We start from the raw sequence: 21,098 nt of genomic DNA on the forward strand, positions 1-21,098 counted from the left end.
AAGCATTTCAGATAAGGAATACTCAACCTGTCATAGAATGCACAATGGCCATCTAATGGCTCTGCCTGCTCAGTAGTCATTTGCTCTTCTTCTAACATCATCTTCCATTTCTACTTACTCTTTAAGCTGTAGCTATAGCAATCTCCTCTCAGTTTTTATGACATGCCTACCCCCTTACCATCAGCAGTCCCTGTTCTAGAATTCCCTCTGACTAGAATAAGCCACCTTGTTCATTGTAAGCTTCTTGCCCTTCTGATCTCAGCTTAAATCTCACCTTTCTCAGAGAGGCCTTGCCTGAACCCCAAATATCCCTTCTCCCCATACCATTACTCCATCTCATTCATTTCCATCAGAGACGATTCAAAATGTATAGTTATGTCTTTATTTCTTTGCTTACATGCTTCTCACCAAACATTCCCCTAAAAAACTTCAAAGGAAACACACACAATGTGACAGTTAAGTACTTTTCTCTCCCCAAATCTATTTCTCCTATTTCCTTTTAGTAACAGAATACCTTGAGTTGCTGCTTTGCCCGTGAAAAAAGCCATAACTAGAGATGATACTTCCCAGCTTCCCCTGCAGCTAGACTTGTGACTTTATGAATGTTAAAGGATCTCCCCATGGACTCTCTCTTTCCCTCTGCTTTACCAATGAGCAACTAATTTTCTGAAAGTTTCTTGTCTTAGAAGAACTGCTTAAAATTCTAATTGTGATTAACTATAGAAGAGGAAGAGAAATAACACACTGTCTGGTACATTTTCAATAAATTAGAATATGGTGTAGAGGGGGAAACATCTACTTAATGAAAGAACTCATTAACTCCGTGGATCCTCACAATGATCTGTGAGGTAGACAAAGTAGACAGAAGTATCTGAATTTGGCAGGTGAGAAAATGAAGGCCAGAAAAGTTGAGTGACAGCTCCAAGTCAGCCAGCTGGTAAGCAAGAGTGCAGAACTGGTTCTTATTTCATGCTAAAGGATTGGAGTTCTCCTCCCACTGACTCTGCAGAAGGTTTAACAATCAGATTCATTCTTGGTGTGGCTGAAGCTTAGTTACATAGTTTACAAACAGGACAAACTAGTCATCATTTTGTAATCTATCTTTTTCCTTCCACACCATAATTTATTTTGTATTAATGTAGTAAGTGGGACTGGATGGCACATGTTCTCTTTTTCTCCAACAGTTAACCTCATCTAGCATTTAAGCAGTGTTAGTAGTAGCTTTTAAACTGGTTCTGAGGTGATATGGTGGTGGTGGAAAGACAATCTTAGAAATGGTGAAGATGGCTATGCTTAGAAAAATAAGCAAGTCACTGCCTTTAAATAAAATGAACCCTATACTTTCATGACAAAGAAATAGGAATGCTTTGTGCTTGTTACTTAATTCATCTGGCTCTAGGCATCTGGGAATTTCAGTAGTTTTTTGAAATAGTCAGTTAACAGAAGGCTAAGGACCTTTTCCCACCCTAAAATGTCCTAAGGTGATGAAGTTCATTGCAAGTCTTTCTTAGCATGTAATAATGCAAAAACATACTAATCGTGAAAGTCATTTTATCCCACTATGGACTACCTATGACACCTTGACTAGCATGCTGTTTCATTTCTCCCATCTCTGCCATCCTACAGGCTCTGATTTTCCCACGTGAAATGCTTGCCGCAGGGGTACAAACCAGTCATAACACACACTAATACTTTACTGACCTGTTGTCTGCTTTTTTGTGAATAACAGACATTTCTACTTGAAGTACTGAGAGCAATAAATACCAGGAGGAACATGAGGTTGCACTGTTTTGTTTTTTGTTGTTGTTGTTTTTTACGTAAAACTTCATCAGTTCTTAAACCCAAATGTCCTACAATTTGGAATTAAGTTGAATTCTGGTATGCTTTCACATTCCATAAGAGTTTGCAATGACATATTCATGCACAAAGGGAAGATTAAAAAGTAAAACTGCTTATGACCTGAATTTTTAATACCCTGAATTTTTGTGGTTGTTAACTTGGGATTTAAAAATTTTTCTCTTAATTTGCATCACACCTTCAGGCATTACGGTTAATGAACTGGGAGGGGAAGTGAGTGCTTACAAGTCTCTGAAAATAAAAAATTAAGAGTGTGGACTCTTAGATGGCATACCAGGGCTATGGATTTGTAGCAGTGCTCAGTCCCTCTCCAACCACACAGTGATCCAAGATTACGTCCCATACCGTCTCTTACTGTCTGTCTCCCTCACCACTACTAGTAATGACTATGGGTCAGGCATGGTGGTGAATATAATCCCATTTATTTCTTACAACCACCCTATGCACTTGGTGTCATTACCATTGTGCAGATGAGGAAATGATTTTAAGGAGAGATTAAACAACATGGCCAAGGTCACACAGCAGAAGACATCAGGGAGAGGATGCCTCCCAGACTCTTGCCCTACATCATTGCACTACACTGATTGGTCTCCCCGGTCTGGCAAAAAAGACTTACAGCTAAAATACATGAAGCTCTTTCTGGGTAAAGGTAAAACAAAACAGTTGCCAAAATTCATAGGTGGTAATGGATAGACACTACATGGAAAGGTCGGAAGGCTTCAGCTAGTAGCTCTTGAAATAACCCTTTTCAAAACAGCCTCTCAGTATCCATCTATCTTATTCTTGGTAAATCTCCCTCCTTCTGGCCTGCTGTTAAGCCACATAATTATAATGAGGCAGGAGTGTGGTTCTAGAGGCTGAGCCTCTTCAGGCCTCCAATTACAGCCTTTGTTTCATTACAGTTTGCCAATCTGACCTTCATTCCCGCCTGGCCATGAGTTAACTTGCTGCATGCACAGGTCCACGCAAACAGCTGAAGCATGATCCTCCTTTTATAAGTCAGTGCTTACAGCCTTCAAATTATGCATTCTTTCATTTGTGCAAACTGGGTCAGGAGAGGAACCTGTAGAATGCCCTCCCTCCAACTAAACCCTTAAGTTGTTTGGACATGGCAAATAAATATATGGAAGCAAAATCCATTGTCAGATTTTAATGGAAGAAAGGAGGAAACAAACTGGTTAAGAGTAGACATCTGCTCAAATAATGGAGAAAAAAGGTAAGACAGTGATAACACAGTTTATGATCCTTACTGAATTGAGTGGAATGTCTTGAAAATGAAATAAGAAAACTTCAGATCGAAAAAAGGCAGTGACTTCTGGCCCTTGCTTGTATAGACTCTGGAATGAACAATCAAACCTGATTATGATCAGCGTCAAGCAATATTTACCAATTTCTATGAAACTGTGAATGTAAAGAAAGGCCTGTGAGTCAAAAGCACAGGAGAGGAAATTAAGTGCAATATTTACTGTGCAGATTCTGACTCACCATTATTTTGGGGAGAAAGCCTGGTTGCTTTTAGTGGATGCATTTACATTCTGTGGGAGTCTCAATCTTATCAAATCATACCAGCTAAGAAATTACTTATGAGTTGATTAAAGTCGCATTTTATATGCAAGATTCAGAAAAACCAGCAAGACTCTTAAATATTATTTCTTAAAGTAAATTTCAGGAAAGAAATAATTTAGCCAAAAAAAAGTTAATACAAGTGAAGTCTATCTTAAGAAAATATGATAGGCAATAATTTGGTCTTACCGAGTAGATAATCAGATAAACTAGGGGTTAGTTATTTGCCTTAGTGGGATTCTTTATTATGTTCTGCAGTCCCTTCTCTTCTCCACTCCCTGGAACAACCATAATGCCCATCAAAAGAGAATTCTCTTTATTAATATTTATATATAAAATACATAAAATGGAACACTAGGCAGCTTTGAAAATAGTGAAAAGAAATCAGCTTCAAAGTGAGTTGGAGAAATATGGCAAGGTATAAAATAGTGAGTATGGCAGATTTCTCTTTCTTTGTAAAAGCTTAAAATATCAGCTGGCAAAGTGGAAGTGAACCAGCATCATTCTCCTAACTGGTCATCATGGGGGAAGAAGGGATTTGGAGATTGATTACAAAAAGACTTCATGCCATGATTGACATATTTCTGTAGTGTTTGCTTTTTTCTTTGTTTGTTTAATGATGTATTACTTTTGGTTAAAAAGAAATAAAAATACACAACTCTATATAAAAATTATTTAAAGAAATATTTGAAAGAATTGGGTGCCCTTTATTTCTAATATCACTGATTAGAAATTTGGTTTTAGAAGTAAATTTTCAAATACAAGCAAGAACAATATTATTCATATTCCTCTTGGAAATGAAGTAAGTATTCCTTACTTAAATTGATCTTGGTCACAGGGCTTATAGAAGCAAAACGTTAGTTGTATGATCGCATGTGTGCTCTCTTGCTGTCCCCCATACAGGTGGATATTGGTTGTTGAATGATGCTTTTTTATTTTCATTAATAACTTCTTTCTTTCTTTCTTTCTTTTTTTTTTGTGACTGGTAAGGGGATCGCAACCCTTGGCTTAGTGTCAGCTGCACCACGCTCAGGCAGTGAGCACACCGACCATCCCTATATAGGATCCGAACCCGCGGCGGGAGCGCCTTTGCGCTCCCAGCGCCGCACTCTCCCGAGTGAGCCACGGGGTCGGCCCTTCATTAATAATTTCTGATAAGAAGACTCAATGCCCTGCTAGTCCGATCCAGACGAGCCACAGGCCATTCTTTTGTGTTATCTATGTCACTTTCACAATCATAAAATGGGGAGGGAGGGGAGCTTTGTTTATTTCCATAACTCAAGGAAGATTGTAAACATTGACTGAGGGTGGAAGGACACTTAGAAGATGAAGTGTGCTGGGGTATGATTACAAGGCTGCTTTATGAAGAATATGGCTGTTCTTCTAATACACATTAAAGCAAGAGACAGATGGAGGTGATAAGAGTGAGGATAAGGCTGGGATGTCAGGTTGTGATGGTGCAGGTAGCCTGACCATGGTCTGTTATTAGAGGTCACCGTTTCACTCTTGTGACTCCCAGTGATAGCAACACAGTATAGAGAGGGTGGCAGAACCAGCCATGGCAGCTTGAGTCAGTCTTTACATCACTATGATAGTAAGGAGGCCAAGGGCAGCTGGATGGCGATCTGTAAGGATTCATTAATTCTTACACAGGCAAAAATGTATTGTGCACTTGTGCTTGAGTCAAGAGAAGCAATATAATCATAATCCAATTTTAAATGGAAAATAATGTAAGTTATTTAGCTCCAGAAAATCCAAACCTGATAGACTGTGACCCTTCAATATAGAGCACATAACATTTTTCTTTACAAAAAGCAGACATGTTTACTGCAGAAAATAGTGAAATAAAGATAAGTCAAAAAATAGCAGCACTGGTAGAAAGAAGATTACTCATACCTGCACCACTGAGAGATAACCAGCACCAAAAATTTTGGCTTATGTCTTCATCCATCTGTCTACCCATCCAATGCAAATGTGTGTATGTATATGCAAAATTTATAAAACAAATAACATCATCCAGTTCATGCTAACTTAAAATAGAAGCCTAATTGTATATTCTTGTAAACTATGCTGTGATCAACATCCTTGTAGTTAAATCTTAGTGCACAGCTTTGGTTATTACCTTAGAATAAGTGACCACATGTGGAATTTTGTAAATGGTGCATAAATGAGTTACACAAATATTTTACTTTTCCCTTGAGTCTTCTTTGAACCCATGGCTTCACTAACCAAAGCTCTTTGCCCAGCACAGCTCACAGAGCCCCTTAAAGTGATGTTGCCAGCTCTAGAATAATTCAAGGTTTTCCTAAGTGTCTGAAGTGATTCACACTTACTTTCCGAGGCTTCACTTTATCTTGTAAATCATACTGGCCGATTCCTTTATAGCTGATTCCAAGCCACCAAGGAAGTCCTTGTTTATCCTAGAAGACGGAAAAGCATGAGAACCAAGTCCTAATTGTTAAATCTTCTAAAGGTGAAGTAATATTTGCCAATTTCATCCCTTAACAAGTATTAGCAAGTCAAAATAAAGCCATCTTGGTAAACAAAACACTACTTAAAAACCTAACTTGTTATTAAAAATGGCTTCTTTAGAGTTTCTTCGGATAAAGTCTGTAAGTCAAATCAGACCAATACTGTTAATACCATCAAAAAGAACAAAGCATTATGGTTTTGATTAAACAGTTGGAAAGAAGAAATAAGATGTAAGTAATACAATTAAAATTAATCCAGTAAAAAGTCAGTTATTCATCCAAAAAAAAAAAAAGGCTCTTTGTTCTCTCGATTAGTAACCAGCTATAAAAGGTCAGGGAAGTTTCCAAAGTATTACAAAGACAAGAAAAGTGGTTCCAAATCCTGATGTTTATAATACAATCAACAATGAACATGGAATATCTAAAAACCCTTTCGTAGGACTGCACAATTCAATGACAGGATGTTTGAGTCATCAGTTTGAGGTACACATGGGGAGGAGAGCAAACTAATTATTCATAAATTTATCTTTTAGGTCTTGCCAAAGAAAAGGATGTATTGACATAGGGAAAGAAAAACTTAGGTTTAGATACATACTTACATGCAAACCAGAATCAGTAGAAATTAAATTGGTACATATTTTTAGTACAGAGTGTCTTCATTATGCAAGTATTTATTATCTAATTTTGAATTGTATAGAGATATAAACATTGTCATAACATGAAAAGTCAAGAACTGATCAGTTACAAAAGCATCCATCTAGGGCTGGCGGGTTAGCTGAGTTGGTTAGAGCACAGCTTTATAACATCAAGGTCATGGGTTCAGATCCCTGTACCAGTCAGCCACCAAAAAAAAAAAAAAAGTATTCATCCTCAAATAAGACTCCCTTCTTAACAATGTGCTTTATTCCTTCTCATAATCTCAAAATATTTCTTTGTCAATCTCTCCCTGATTATAAGCATCTGAAAATACCACACAAGCACAAAACATACTGATTGAAAAGGGGTATTGTAAATCCTGCAAATATTTCAGCATTTCATGAAGCTGTTGATGGAACATTGGAAGCTTGATTTTTATACAAAGGCACTATGGTATAAAGATCTGGTAGTGTCAGAAAGTAGAACAATTGGAAAAGAGAAAAATCAGCAAGCGTAGGTGTAGCAAAAGAGAATGATCTGAGTATCTTAGGACTAAGAGAGGCCTTGGGAAAACATCTGAATGTAGCTAGTATTTTGCAAAAATAATGTGCTTTGTATTTTGCTGAAAATGACAAGATATAATCAGGCTTTTATATTTTAAGAATATCAATCCAATACTAAATGCTGCAGTTTCCATAGACAATTTATATATATGTGCATAATGATTTATGTGATTTTAGAAAGTTGGTATTGTGCACTAATTCTCATAAAATATCATGGGCATTATGAAAGCTTTGTCATGTAAAAGTATTTACCTTTACTGCATAATAATGGACTCCATAAGTCGGCAGAGCTTCTACTATTTTCATATACCTATGGAATGAACATATAACCTCTCATTAAAATATTCAGAGGGCACTTTTGGGAAAAGTGATTTAAAGAAACACAATTTGTTTCTACTTTCCTCATTATAACCATGACTAATGCCTTTGACTCAAGTAGAAATAAAATAAACTGTTCTGGGGGGGTTATATATCTTACTTTATATATAACCATATGTTAGGAAGTTGCTAACAGAACATCCATTTCAAAAAGCTGTAGGAAATTATTTTCTGCACATTAAGATTTCTGTGGCTTAGAAATATATTGCATTGTATTGCATTATAAACTCAAATTGCAAGTTTTTTTAAAAAAGCAAGCACCTAATAATGCAAGCAATGAGAATCAACTTTTGGGTCATGCTCATAATTAGTAAAAATAAAGCTATTCCATACACTGACTGTGGAAGAGGTTATATAGCTATAAACATCTGTCACAACTCTGAGAAATAGATACTTTAAAAAGGTGGATTTTATGGTATGTAAATCTGACTTCAAAAATATGGCCCCCCAAAATAAAAATTAGAACAATAATGCCACCACTTGGCTATTTTTAATTCAAAAAGTATTACTGTATACCTTTGGAGTGGACTGAATTACGTAAGACTTTCTGTTCTCAAGGAATTGAGGTTCCTATTTAATGCAAGTGGACTTTTTAATGACATTTGAAGATCAATTTCTCTGGACACTGTAATCAATAACTTGATCATTTTTAAAGTAAATGGCCTATATGTAAATGAATAAGAGGTTAAGTTAATGTGCTAAGGTCATGCAGCAATTAAACTGCACGGCCAGGATTCTAACAAAGTGAGTTGCACTCCAGAGCCCAGAGCTTTAACTACCAAGTTAAACAGTCTCTTATTTGAAGCCACATGGCAATGATCAAGAGAAGTAAAAGAATACTGCATTTAAGCAAGGACATTTTGCAATATACTTGCTAGCCTAACCAAAAATCCTTCAGGGAAATTGTTACTCTTTTTTTTTTTAATTCAAGAAACAGGCACAATGAGTTAAAATGTAAAGGATTCAACTTCAGGATTGCTAACTTCTGATCTCCGGCTTGAAGATCACAGAAGGTGTGTTTTGATAAAAAAGAGATTAGAGCAAAGAAGTAGGAATGTCAGGAAAATCTATACACTGACCAGATTAGCTATCTCCACATCTCCTATAATTCTCATATGCTGTATACTATACTAAGCAGTGGTTTTTTTTTTTTTTAAACTTCTATGACCATAGAAGTTATTCTATAATTACTATAGCAATAATGTGCTTAAAACTGATTACTTTTTATAGTTTTAAAAGTGTAACGTAGTGAGTGAACCATTCTTAATAAATAAGTGGTAACTCAGTAAGTCATAAAATGCAGAAATACATCACTATGGTATCTTCCTGGCAGCATGAAGAAACAGATTATCCAACACCAATTCACTGTGTGCTCCACCCAAAGTAAAGTCACAAATGGGGGAACCAAACATGGCCTCCAGATAGGTTTTGTTTGGCTCACATTGCATTAAAATTTTCTTAAAATTATTTCCCAATGTTTAAAATTGAAATTTAAAAATCTCTATTTCCAGCTTCTCATGGAAAATATCAGAGGATCTGGTAACATCATGCCTGAATTCTGAAGCTGAGTAACCTTGCCTCTACCCAAGGTGAAAGCTCTCCAGTTCAACACAGTCCCTACTATTCCCTATCGCACCACATCTATCCTACATTTCTCATTTTTGTTACCTGCTTGGCATTGTATGGAATAACCCAAGATATTTTCTAATTCATGGTAAGATATTTTTAATCAGATAAGGACTATGTACATGAAAACTACAACAGAAATCACATCAAATGACTTCTTCAAATGGTAGATATTAAAATTATACCTAAGCGAAAGGAAAGAAAGATACTTACTGAACCACAGCTTGACCCCGAGTCAGACCTTTGGTTTTCAAATAATGCTCAATTACCCTATCCTCACTGTAAAACAAGGAAATAAAAAGCATGACAGTGCACGATTATCTGAGGTACAGACTCAATTTCCAGATTCTCAGGTGGCTATTAGAAATTTGAGAGGGAAGGCCTTTACGAAGGCCTTGTCTTCTGTTTGGAAGACAGAGTCTGGCTGACTTTTGTTTCTACAGCATGTAGATTCCTGAACTTAAGACATTTGACTACCTCCATTATAATCTTTAACTTATATTTTATATAACATATTTATATAATATATACTAATAGTTTTAAAAACTTAATTTACTGCCAAAGGAAACATAATATCAATTTCTCAAATGGAAAATTGATTCCTTCTGCCATAATTGGATGGAATATAATAAACACAAAATAACCATATTAAATGCTAGTTGAGAATATTGTTGAAGAAATTTTGAGCATAAGGCCACCAGGCTGGTGGTTCACTTGGGAGAGCACGGTGTTGATAACACCAAGGTCGCAGGTTTGGATCCCCATACCAGCCAGCCACAAAAAAATAAATTAAAAAGAATAAAAGAAAAGAATTAAAACTGCTTCTGGGTTTGTCTGTAATTTGAAAATGCTATATTATCACCACTTGGGGACACACCGCTTTCAGAGAAAACCCTTCATTATTGGCTTAGGGCAAAACTTGTTGACTGGAGAGAACTAGGTTGAAATCAGGCAACCTTTGACATCATTCAACTATCTCACCCTGCTTTCAGACAGGTAGCTCTTCTAGTCATAGCTCAAGTATAACCTAGAAGAGTAAATATTTTTATCTCTATATGACCAGTAATCAGTGGTAATTAACCTTTTTTTTTCTTGAGAAACTATCAGTAACAATGATTTGTTTAGAAAGTTCCAGAGTCAGGATACAACATAGCCTCAGAACTCACTTTCATATGTATATACTTGGGAAATATATTCCAACCTTCAGATGAAAGCTATCATTGTTTAATATTTATTTTGTAATTTTTATTTTTAGTAATGTTTTTAGTGGGAAGGAAAATCATCTTCAGGATTTGGAGACTGAAACCAAAGAGAATATATTTTAAGGGGAATATGAGTAATTCAAAGGAAAAAATAATTTTCTAGGAAAAATGTGGGATGCAAAATAGGTACTATGGATTCATTAAAATACAAACAACTAAAACAACTCAAAATATACAATGATATCTGGCTGTAGAGGAAACCTCTGGTCATTAAGGAAACTTCTAATCAAGGAAATCTGTATCTTAAAACACTTATGTCATATTTATGGTAGATTAAGTCTGCATTATAGTGACTGCACAGATAGGGAGCATTATGTTCATCTAAAAGCACACAGTCGGGCCGAGCCTGTGGCGCACTTGGTAGAGTGCTGCGCTGGGAGCGTGGCGACGCTCCCGCCGCGGGTTCGGATCCTATATAGGACTGACCGGTGCACTCACTGGCTGAGTGCCGGTCACGAAAAAACGACAAAAAAAAAAAAAAAAAAAAAGAATAAAAGCACACAGTCATTTCATGTACGTGGAAGAGATGGCACACAGCCACTCTTCATAAACGACTGCAAGATCTGTCTTCACATAACGATCCACAGAGAGCTTTGACAAGATCCTCTCACTGAAAGGATTGAGGTCAGCCTATGGTTACACTGATACATTTGATGCGCAATTTGATTATTTTCCTCACTTGCATTTCTTTTTAATTTCTTGAAAAGCATACAGTTTTCAATGGAAGCTAGGATAACGGGCCACCTGTTATTATCTTGACTTAGCTTACCAGTAAGCAAGGGATGGATGCTCCTGAAGAGTTTTGGTTGGAAAAGCTGGTAGCGTCTTTAAATCTTTCCTGGCATTTTCATCACTAAGAAGAAACACAACATGGTAATGTCAGGCACTGTTCCCTGAAAAGTGCTCTAAGCTGGTCACCAAATGAATGAGACGTGAAAAGTAATGATAGCGCATTGGGCTCTGTCAAAACATTGTGGTCAACACACTTAAGGTTATGAATTCTAACTAGAAATAGCTTCCAAATCTGACAATTAAGTCATATGATGATATTTTAAGGTTTATTGTATTTTCTGCATGTATCTGCTTTATTACATATTTAGCATTGTAATTTTGCATTTTTCGTATTGTATTTTTACACAGCGTTCTTCAAATTTCATTATACACTTTTCCTATGTTCCAATAGCATCCTCCTGATTATCTTAGTGGTCACTTAATATTCGCTATGTTGGAATTGCTGCTTGTCATAAAATCATTCACATAATGTCACCAATTTTTCACAGTAGATATCATAGCAATAAAAAGATTTATGTAGACCTTTCTATTCCTCTTCTGTTACCTCCTTACCGCCCTCTGAAATATAACAGACCAAGTAAACCATCTACGGAAATCTCTTGAACAGATGATGACTTGAAAATATGTTTCTAATAAAACTCAAGATATCCCTCAAATCACAAGGGAACTAAAGTGCACCTTGTGTGTCTAATTATAAAACGGCAAAATTCTACTTCTCAAGAGAGAGACGTGGTCTTTATGAACCTTAAAAAAAGGGAGAACAGGTGGTACAACCCCATCATAGTTGGCCCTACACTGTATGAGAGAAAAATCTTCTCTAACTGCCCCAAGTATTTTAGGAGATAGTCTATAAGGAAACAAACACGACTTTCTAGGTCAATTAGAGCCAGAATAAGTACATGAAAAAGCTACTCAAAATCCTGATAGACCAGTGATCATCAAACAGCATAATGCTAACTCTTGTCCTACTTCCCACCTCTTCCTACTTTTACCACCAGCTACCCTTTGTTGAGAGGTTACCAAGTGCCAGGCACCAAGCAACACACTTGGGGGACATTATTTACCTCATGTTAAGCTCACCACAAGTCTTCCAGTGAGGTGGGTACTATCACTATTCATGCCTTTCAGGTAAGAGCGTGAGGTTTAGAGAGGCTGAGTCATTTGTTCAATGTCTCACATCTACTGTGTGGAGGAACCAGAAGCTAAACCCCCGGTCTGTTTCACTCCAAAGGCCAAGTCCTTAACCGCTGGATTCTATGATCTGCATCCCAGGCTGACTCCCAGGGCAGTGTCCTGGAGCGCTGACGTGAACATCCTCGACTCTGGGAAGACACATCTCCCCTTCACCCTCACCCCCACTTACAAATGAAAACAATAACAAGTTAGTTTCAAAAACCAGCGCTTGCACATTTTTACACTAGCTTCCCTGGCACTTGCCCCAATGTGAATTATGATTTTGAAGTAGATGAACCCCCAATTGGAGGACCAAACGTTGAACCTAAGATGAATTTCCTTTCAAAACACTCACGCAACACGCAACACTCATAGATCAAGTGTTACAGATCACACTGGGAAACCAAATATGGCCTCTAGGCAGGTTTGGTTTGACCCACATTGAACTATGCTGTATTAGAAACTGCTCATTTCTGTTACTTGATCAGGTTTAATTTAAGTGATTTGCCTTCAATGCCTATAGAAAGTTTGTTTTCTGGTTCTATCACCAAGTTTCTTGACCATAGCACAGGGCAACAAAGTGAGCCCACTGAGCAGACTCTACATAATTCATACATACATTCAGTAAGAACAGATAATGACAGTGAGCGTCACCTAGCTTGAAGACACTATGACTTGCACCCGTCAACATTACATTCCAAAACCAGGGTCGTGGCCCTTCCTAAAAGTGAAAGATCTAGCTTTCTAAATTACTACAGGAAATAAAAAGTCACTTGGCTCCTGTTCTTACATAAGAATAAATCTCTCTATTCATCTGAAATCTGAGCAGTACGACTTAACCACATTGACAGTCTTGGGAAACTGGTTTGGACTTCCTGAAAATCAAAATATACCACAATCCAATTTATTCATATTAAAGGTCAACTGTCAATTCCCAGTGTTAATATTTATTTTTTTAAATAATTCCTTTTATGCTCTGTCCTTCAAAGTGGATTTACTTTTTATTATTTCCTTTTAAATTTTCTTTTATCTTATTTTAGTTTTGTTTTTTGGAGGCTGGCCAGTATGCATTTCCTTTTAAAAGAAGTTGGCTGGTGTTGGTTTTATTATTATTATTTTTTTATGAAGGGTAAATACATGTATATAGTTTTAAATGATAAACTATACTCTAGTTTCTTTTCAGGTCATATAAATCTTTCACCTTTTTAAAATGATAAACTAAGGACAATGCTTTTTGTTAATAATCCCCATCACCAACAACATGTATATTGTTATATTCTGGATCTAGGTGAACCATAGGCTATGTTCCAAGAACCAAGCCTAGCATTGACTTATTTCTTTGGATTACAGTTAATTTTGTGGCAATCAAGACCTCACAAGATTGGAAGTTGCAATTTGTCATAAATTTATTTATTCATTTAACAAATATGTATAAGTACATACTGCATGCCTAACATGTAGAAGCAAGTGTCATAAAATGGAGTTGCCTTTAACTTATACATGTGTAGTCAGCTGAAAGAGAGAGGAGAGAAGGGAAAGAAGTGAAGAAGAAATTTTATCCATCATTCTATTCAATAAGCTCACGGTTCAGAGTAAGTACAAATGGGAGACCCGAAGCAGTTGCCTTTTAAGATGGTTTTTGGTCCTGTATCTCTCAAAAGCATAAGCATCTCACAACACTGAGATTTTTATAGCATTTAATACATGTCCAATAAACACAAGCAACTTCTATATTTAGTGCCTAACTAAAGAAATAGCTGTGTATTTCATTTGGGGAAAAATACTACCTGGGTTGGATTTACTGAAAGACAAACTTTGGTCTTTATCATGTCATCTTCGCAACAGCTTTCAAAAGTAATTTTAACTATACACAATTAGATCCTACCCCAGTTAGGAGGTACGATGTTATTCATCTACAATTGCTAGCTGAATAAATCAATAAATCACCAAAGGTTAATCATGAGCCAGCATCCTAAATAACAATGAATATTCATTCATTCAGACTTTTTTTTGTACTAATCAATCACTGGGAAGCAACAAAAATGTGCATTAATAGGGAAGTGGTTTAGGGACCATTTAAAGGAGAATTTAGACCACTTTAACAGAAATATACTTGAATAGATGAAGCACAAGGGATTTTGAGGGCAGTGAAACTACTCTGTATGATACTGTAATAGTGGATATATGGTATTATGCATTTGTCAAAACCTATAGAACTGTACCATACAAAGAGTAAACCATAATTTGACTACATACTTTTGTAACAAATGTACCATACTAATGCACGATGTTAACAATAGGGGCAACAGCAGGAGGGGGAAAGAAGGGATGTACAGGAACTCTCAGTACTTTCTGCTCTATCGTTTTATAAATCTAAAACTGCTCTAAAAAAATAAGGTCTACTAATTAAGGGAAAAAAGGGAAGAATAAAGAAATACACTTTAGTGGTTCTAAGCTGGGGCAATTTTAACCGCTCATAGGACATTTAGCAATGTCTTAAGACATTTTTGATAGTCACAATTGAGGAAGGAGGTGTTATTCGCATCTAGTGGATCAAGCCCATGATGCTGTTTATCCTACAACACACAGGACAGCTCCCAACAAAGGAATATCCCACCCAAAAATGTCAATAGTACTGAGGTTGAGAAACTCTGCATTCATTATAAAAATCCCGAGAATTCTACCACAATACTTTATGAAGATTATCTTTTAGACTTAAAGAATTTTTCTCTTGTGTCCCTCAGAACATAAATATTACAATGAAACTTTTTTTTTGAAAGCTGGCTGGTGGGGGGATCCGAACCCTTTACCTTGGTGCTATAACACCATGCTCTAACCAACTGACTAACTGGCCAGCCCTTAAATATTAGGGGTCTTGGATGCAAATGTCTAATAGGAGCCAAGTGAGACAGGCATTAGAAAATCAACTGGGAAAACTAGCCAAAAAATGGCAAGTGAAACTCAGCATCAGACACAGAGAAACAATGGGGAAAGGTGGGGAGTATGAGGAAGAGAAACAACACGGCCCATTTGAAGTATTATTTAGCATATAAATTTGACTGTGTCTAATGGAGATAAAAATTTTAGTTAATTTCTCTTTACAAAAAAGTCGGAGTTAAAATAGCAGGAAGTGTTCAGGAACTCGATCTCTTCTCTTGCTGCTTTGCATTCCTGGGATATTGCTATCTCTCACATGGCGCAAGGTAGCTCATCCCCATGTCCACATTGCAGCCATTAGGAAGGAAATGAAGAATGAGGTAGGTCACACCCACTCCTGTAGAGGCAGAACCTGAAAGCTGCCCTCCTTCCCTCATCCCACTGGCCAAAACTTACTCATACGGCGAGCTCTAGTTGCAAGGGACACTGGGATATGTAGTCTTTCTTTTGGGCAGCCACATGCCTAGCTACAATTTCCATTAATATGGAGGAAAAGACGATTGGATACTGGCAGAAAACAATCAGATCTGCACTGCTAGGGTGCCACCATTCAGAGCCAGGTAATTTATGCCGTGCAGGAATGTGGATCCACCATTGCCTAACGATTGCATTTTTTCCAAAAATAAGCCAAAATCCCAGAGTTTTATGCAAAATTTCTAAATTTTAAAACATTGCCTCAAACCCTCCCACTTAAAAAAAAAAATAAAGCCGCCCCCCTCAAAATAAACCCCAAACATGGACTGGCTGGTTAGCCCACTTGGGAGAACGTGATGCCAATAACACCAAGGTCAAGGGATCCCCTTGCTGGACAGCTGCCCCCCAAAATCCCTCCCAAAACAAAAAAACACTGAAACACTGTACCGGCTATAGAAAACATACCAGCAGATCATCACCATCACGTTGCAATTTTTGACAAACTATTAGTAAAGAATGGAAAGGGAGATGCCTTCTCAGCCTCGTAATTTGGTTTCTAGTTACAGATAATTTATTAACAGTGCAAACTGTCAGTAGTGTGTGCATAAAAGACACACTTAAGTCAGACAAATGTGGAATCTGGACCATCCCAAATGATTACCTTCTCAAGAAAGAACATAGTCTTATTTCTTGGCCTTAAAAAAGGTATTATTCCTCCAAATGTGGTCATCTGTGCTACTGCAAAACATCCTTTGTGAATATGTAACATCACTTCCCTATAAGAACCTATTTAATACAGGAAATTTCCAGCAAGCCATCACCTCAGCTCAGGTGGCTGAGCTGTGGATCTGGTGTAATATTAACAGAGAAAGACCACAGAAGAATTGAAAGATGACTGAGACAGAGCCCCTGGCAGAAAAAATGGGTTAAACCCTTCAACAACTAGTGCATAGAAGTAGAACTCCAAATAGCCAACAGACAGAAGAAAAGAATTCAATTTCACAAGTATTCAGGGAAATGAAATTAAATCTTCAGTATATTACCAATATGCATCAGACTATCAAACTTTTAAAATTCTGAATATATCTACTTTATATGAAGATGCAGGGGCAATAGGAACTCTCATCCTTTGCTAGTGAGCATGTCAATTGGTAGGATCATTTTGAAAATCTGCATACCCTGAGACCCAGTAATCCTTTGCTAGGTATACCCCTAGAGAAACTTATACACAAGAATAAGGTTTATAGCAGCATTGTTCACAATAAGACAGAAAAAAGAAACAACCCCAATATCCCATAACTGTAGACATGACAAAATTGTAGTGTATTCATACAATGGAATATCACAAAGCAAAAAAAGTAGACTATAGCTACACACAACATGGATGAACCTCACAAATATATTCTTTTTCTTTTTATTTTTTTTTTATGAGTCAAGTGAAGCAGTGGGAATGGAGAAGGAACAAAGAAATCTGTAACTGGTGTGATCAATTGTTGTAAATACCTCTGCGCTTGAACCCACCAAACCTTACCAATATTGAGCAAAGATGCAAAAGACCCCAAATATAGAAACACACCATGATTCCATGTACATAAAGATGCAAAACAAGCAAAATGAAACAAGAGAGAATCATATATAGGTGATAAAACTATAAAGCAAGACAAGAAAATATATACCATAGAGTCAGAGTCCCTCTGAGGAAAGAGAGGAAATTTTATTGGGGTCCAGGCAACATGCCTCACCAGAAGTGGTTATTTGGCTGTAAGCTTTCTAATTTGTTCTTTATACCATACCTATGTTTTATGCATTCTTCTGTGTGACATAATTCACAACTAAAACTAAATCAAATACAGCTAGTGAGTGGCTGTGCGGTGCCGTAGAGCAAGTCGACTACCATTTAGAGGGGAGGGGCTGCAAAACCAAGTCAAGAGGTTAGAACCTATAGACCAAAAAATGAATCCACCCGGGGGTTAGAAACACCGGCACATTATTCTAGAAAGTTAATCCCAACCGATCATTTTCAGAGTTTAGGACCAAACAGGATTTCACGTTTGAGTGGATGGACAGGAGCTGAGTGCTGCTTTGTTCACCTGCTGGGAATGTGCCTGGGAGCCTCAGGCTGCATAGATCTGCAAGGTTTGCAGGGGCTGCTGGGTCTGGCTTCAACACAGCAGGCCCCTCCCTGGCTGGCGGGCAGGTGCATAGTTTATATGAATCAGGATCAACCTCAGGGACCAGAGAAAGGACCAGCCGGAGAGGTGAGTAGATCTCAATTAGGACATCTCTACTTTTCACCATCAATAAAGGCACTCATCCCACCTGGACATTCCTGACCCCTAATGGCAATGATATGTTATTTTAAAGATGCACCTGACCAGAATCGCCACAGGGAACTGGTTCCTTCGGGTCCTAGCCAGAGAGAATGCCCATAAATCTACATCACTTGCTACTTCTCAGTGGCCATACCAGATACTGCTTTTCTCTGTCGTTTCAGAAGGAATTCAGATGTCACAATGAAGAACACACTTGTGTTTTATCAAATTATCTAGGCTGAGCCCCTCCCTTAGGCATTTCAGATTCCCATTTTGCTAGCTTTGCCAAAGGAAGCTGTCCACGACCCTCCACTTAGCCACCACAACTATTTTTCAGGCGATGATTCCTTTGGGCATTTTCAAATCGCCTTTTGCGCGTTGTTGTTTTTCTTTACTGACCTCAAAAGCCCTGTTGGAATATGCCAACCCCACTCACGGTTGGCAAAACCAAGTCACCCTTTATGTGTGCTGGAGCACTTGTGTGGAAAAAGCCACCCCAAGCAAATGTGTGCACCTGCTGTGGCTAATGGCAAGCTTGGTTACAGCAACAATCAGCCACCTGCCAAGCCCCAAACTTCACTTTTCTTCTTGATGAAAGCTCTTCTTCTTGAAGAAAGCCAAAGCTTTTCTTGAGCTCGCCTCTTAGCTCACTTGGTTGGAGCATGGTTCTGATAACACCAGGGTCCAGGGTTCGGATCCCCTAACTGGCTAGCCACCGAACAAACATGCAAAAAACAAAGCTCTTCCTTACCTGAAACCCAAAGCAAGGGTGCATAAGAAGTAGATGTTAAATATAATAACCAAGTGTTAATGTCTGCAGAAACCTCACAGAGAAATAAACTAAGCTCTTTAAAAACTTACCCTGAGACTAGAGTTCTTCTTTCATCAATGCATAAGCATAACTCAAAATCTTATTTCAGAAAAATGTATATGTGAGCGTAAAAAACCTTGAGTTAAGTGCCTGTTTGAACATGCAAAATAAAGTCTAGGGCCTGCTATTACTAAGTGTAAACGTATCACATCACCTAAACATCATCAGAAATTAACTAAAGGGTTGTGAAAGGAGCCTTCGAGGACTTGGGCAAGTCATCACAGCTAGAAACTCTATTTAATACCGTGTTCCATGCAAACCTAAGATTTCCTGTTATTAGGAATGGAGCTAATTAGAAACAACTGCCAGTCTTCTGGCGTTTCCTTATATAGGCCCTGATAAGTCACTTCAATACGCTTGCTAGAAACCTGTGCTGACTCGTCAAAGTTTTGAACTATACTGAAGGAATGGGACATGGTTAACGAACATAAGAATTAGAAAAGTGTATTTAATATCTGTTAAATAGGTATAAGAGGTGCCAACTTAACTACTAAACCATTTGAGCTGGATCCAGTATCTAAAGATTACAGCTTGTTTAAACATATAATTATTAAAAGGATCTTGGTTACTATTTATAAACTCCAATTTCCTCAACTAATATACTAGCATTGATCAACACCTTGGTTATTAGCAGTTTAAGGTATGGTATCAGTTTGCTTAGAGCAGTTGTTCACTGGCCGGATTGCCTTCCAATTGTCCTTCGTTAAAAAAGAAAAGCATGTTTCTCTCAGTTATCTGCGCAACTTCGCCTTCAATGATGAATCTAGTTCATCATCTGTTTGACTTAGTAACTAGGGACTTCTAAGAATAAATTTCTCTCTATTGATTCCTAGGTAAAGGGATAGTGAAGGCGACAAACACAAGAATGCAGTAGTTATAGTCCCCTAGTCCCCTGACCAGCAGCATCAGTATTATCTGAGAACTTGTTAGAAATGCAATTCCTGGGCCCCACACGACTGCTGAATCAGAGAGGCTGGGGCCCCACAATCTGGCTTAAGCGCCACTGCAGTAGAATAAACATAATATAAAACACAGAGATTTCCAAAAAAGGGACAGTAATCAACAATTTAAAATGGGAGAAGGTCAGGGAGGCTGAGCAAAAAGCCTTCTGAGTGGACAGCTCAAAAGGCTAGTTTCAGGAGACTCTAGGAGGGGACCAAGTAGTGAGGCAACTTGAGTGCTGTCATTTAAAAGAAATGCTTCTAAACGACAACAGCTCACACTCACTGGGTATCACTAGGTGGCAGAGACTGAGCTAAATCCTTTCTCTATAGGTGTATTACGCTATTGTCATCAGCATCCCCATTATCATCAGCATCACTATTCCACAGATGTGAAAACTGAGATTTAAGAGAGATTAAGTAATTTAAACTCACACGACAAGAAAGCAGCAGATGTGACCCCAAACCTGTGCTTAAACCACTTTGCTTACTCCACCAGGATTCCACAAGGAGGGGACAGAAAACGGGGAAGGAGCAGAGAGAGGAAGGAGAAGCCTTCGTCAGCTTTACTTAAGGTTTCAAAATTTATAATTGGGGTGGCCACTGATTAATTCCATTAAAATGCGTATTCCTTGGGTGTTGACATTCTGCCTTTTTAAACTAGATTAAATTGGATTAATCAAAAACCGAATTGACCACATAAAGATCTAAACACAGATAGTAAGAATTACTGTGTTATCAGTGTTTCTTGAACCAAAACACATCAAAACTAGTCTATAGTTGTCCCCTAGCAGCAATGACACCAAATTAATTTTTTAAAAAATGTTTTTAAATGAGCTACAATACCAGATCCCAGTCATTTTCAGCAGAATTTTTAAATGGGGAGTCCAAATTGCATCAGGTAAGAAGCCCAAAACCTCAATAAAAGCTCCTTAAACCATGCAAGGTATTCTGGATGCCCCCCAACTTTTTATATCGACTCAAAAAACTCATAGTAGGCTCTCTACCCCCGAGGAGTTATCTCTGTTACTGTTTGGGGATACCAAGGCCTGGGATGGGGTGAAGAGAACAGGAAATAAGTTGCCGCTTTCATTCATAGTCAATCATATGCAAAGGTAGAAAGCTCTGGCTCAAGATCATTCGATGTCTAATGCCACTAATTGCGAAAACTTGTTGGAGTGAGCAGGACTGAAGCCATGCTGGGACCTAAAACGCATGGGCTGTAGGCAAATTTTTAAAAAATACAGATTTTTTCTTGACATGCATTTTTCTGGGTTCCCTCTTTTCCCATGGTTATTTGAT

At 37.7% G+C, this 21,098-nt stretch overlaps 1 protein-coding gene and 1 long non-coding RNA gene across 5 annotated transcripts in view; one reads left to right on the forward strand and one right to left on the reverse strand.

Moving 5' to 3' along the window:
• Nucleotides 1-21,098, forward strand: part of LOC134391350 (uncharacterized) — a 144,443-nt gene that overhangs the window by 62,665 nt on the left and 60,680 nt on the right. The gene's annotated exons all lie outside the window — the stretch shown is intronic.
• The window catches only part of FRMD4B (FERM domain containing 4B), a 105,008-nt gene that overhangs the window by 29,094 nt on the left and 54,816 nt on the right, over nucleotides 1-21,098 (reverse strand). Inside the window, exons 7-10 of the mRNA XM_063115374.1 lie at nucleotides 11,126-11,209; nucleotides 9,308-9,373; nucleotides 7,343-7,400; nucleotides 5,754-5,840 (exon numbers count right to left, since the gene is read on the reverse strand). Coding sequence (XP_062971444.1) covers nucleotides 5,754-5,840; nucleotides 7,343-7,400; nucleotides 9,308-9,373; nucleotides 11,126-11,209 — 295 coding nt within the window. The remainder of the gene's footprint in view (nucleotides 1-5,753; nucleotides 5,841-7,342; nucleotides 7,401-9,307; nucleotides 9,374-11,125; nucleotides 11,210-21,098) is intronic.

This window comes from Cynocephalus volans, chromosome 11 (assembly GCF_027409185.1).
Source record: "Cynocephalus volans isolate mCynVol1 chromosome 11, mCynVol1.pri, whole genome shotgun sequence".
NCBI lineage: Eukaryota > Metazoa > Chordata > Mammalia > Dermoptera > Cynocephalidae > Cynocephalus > Cynocephalus volans.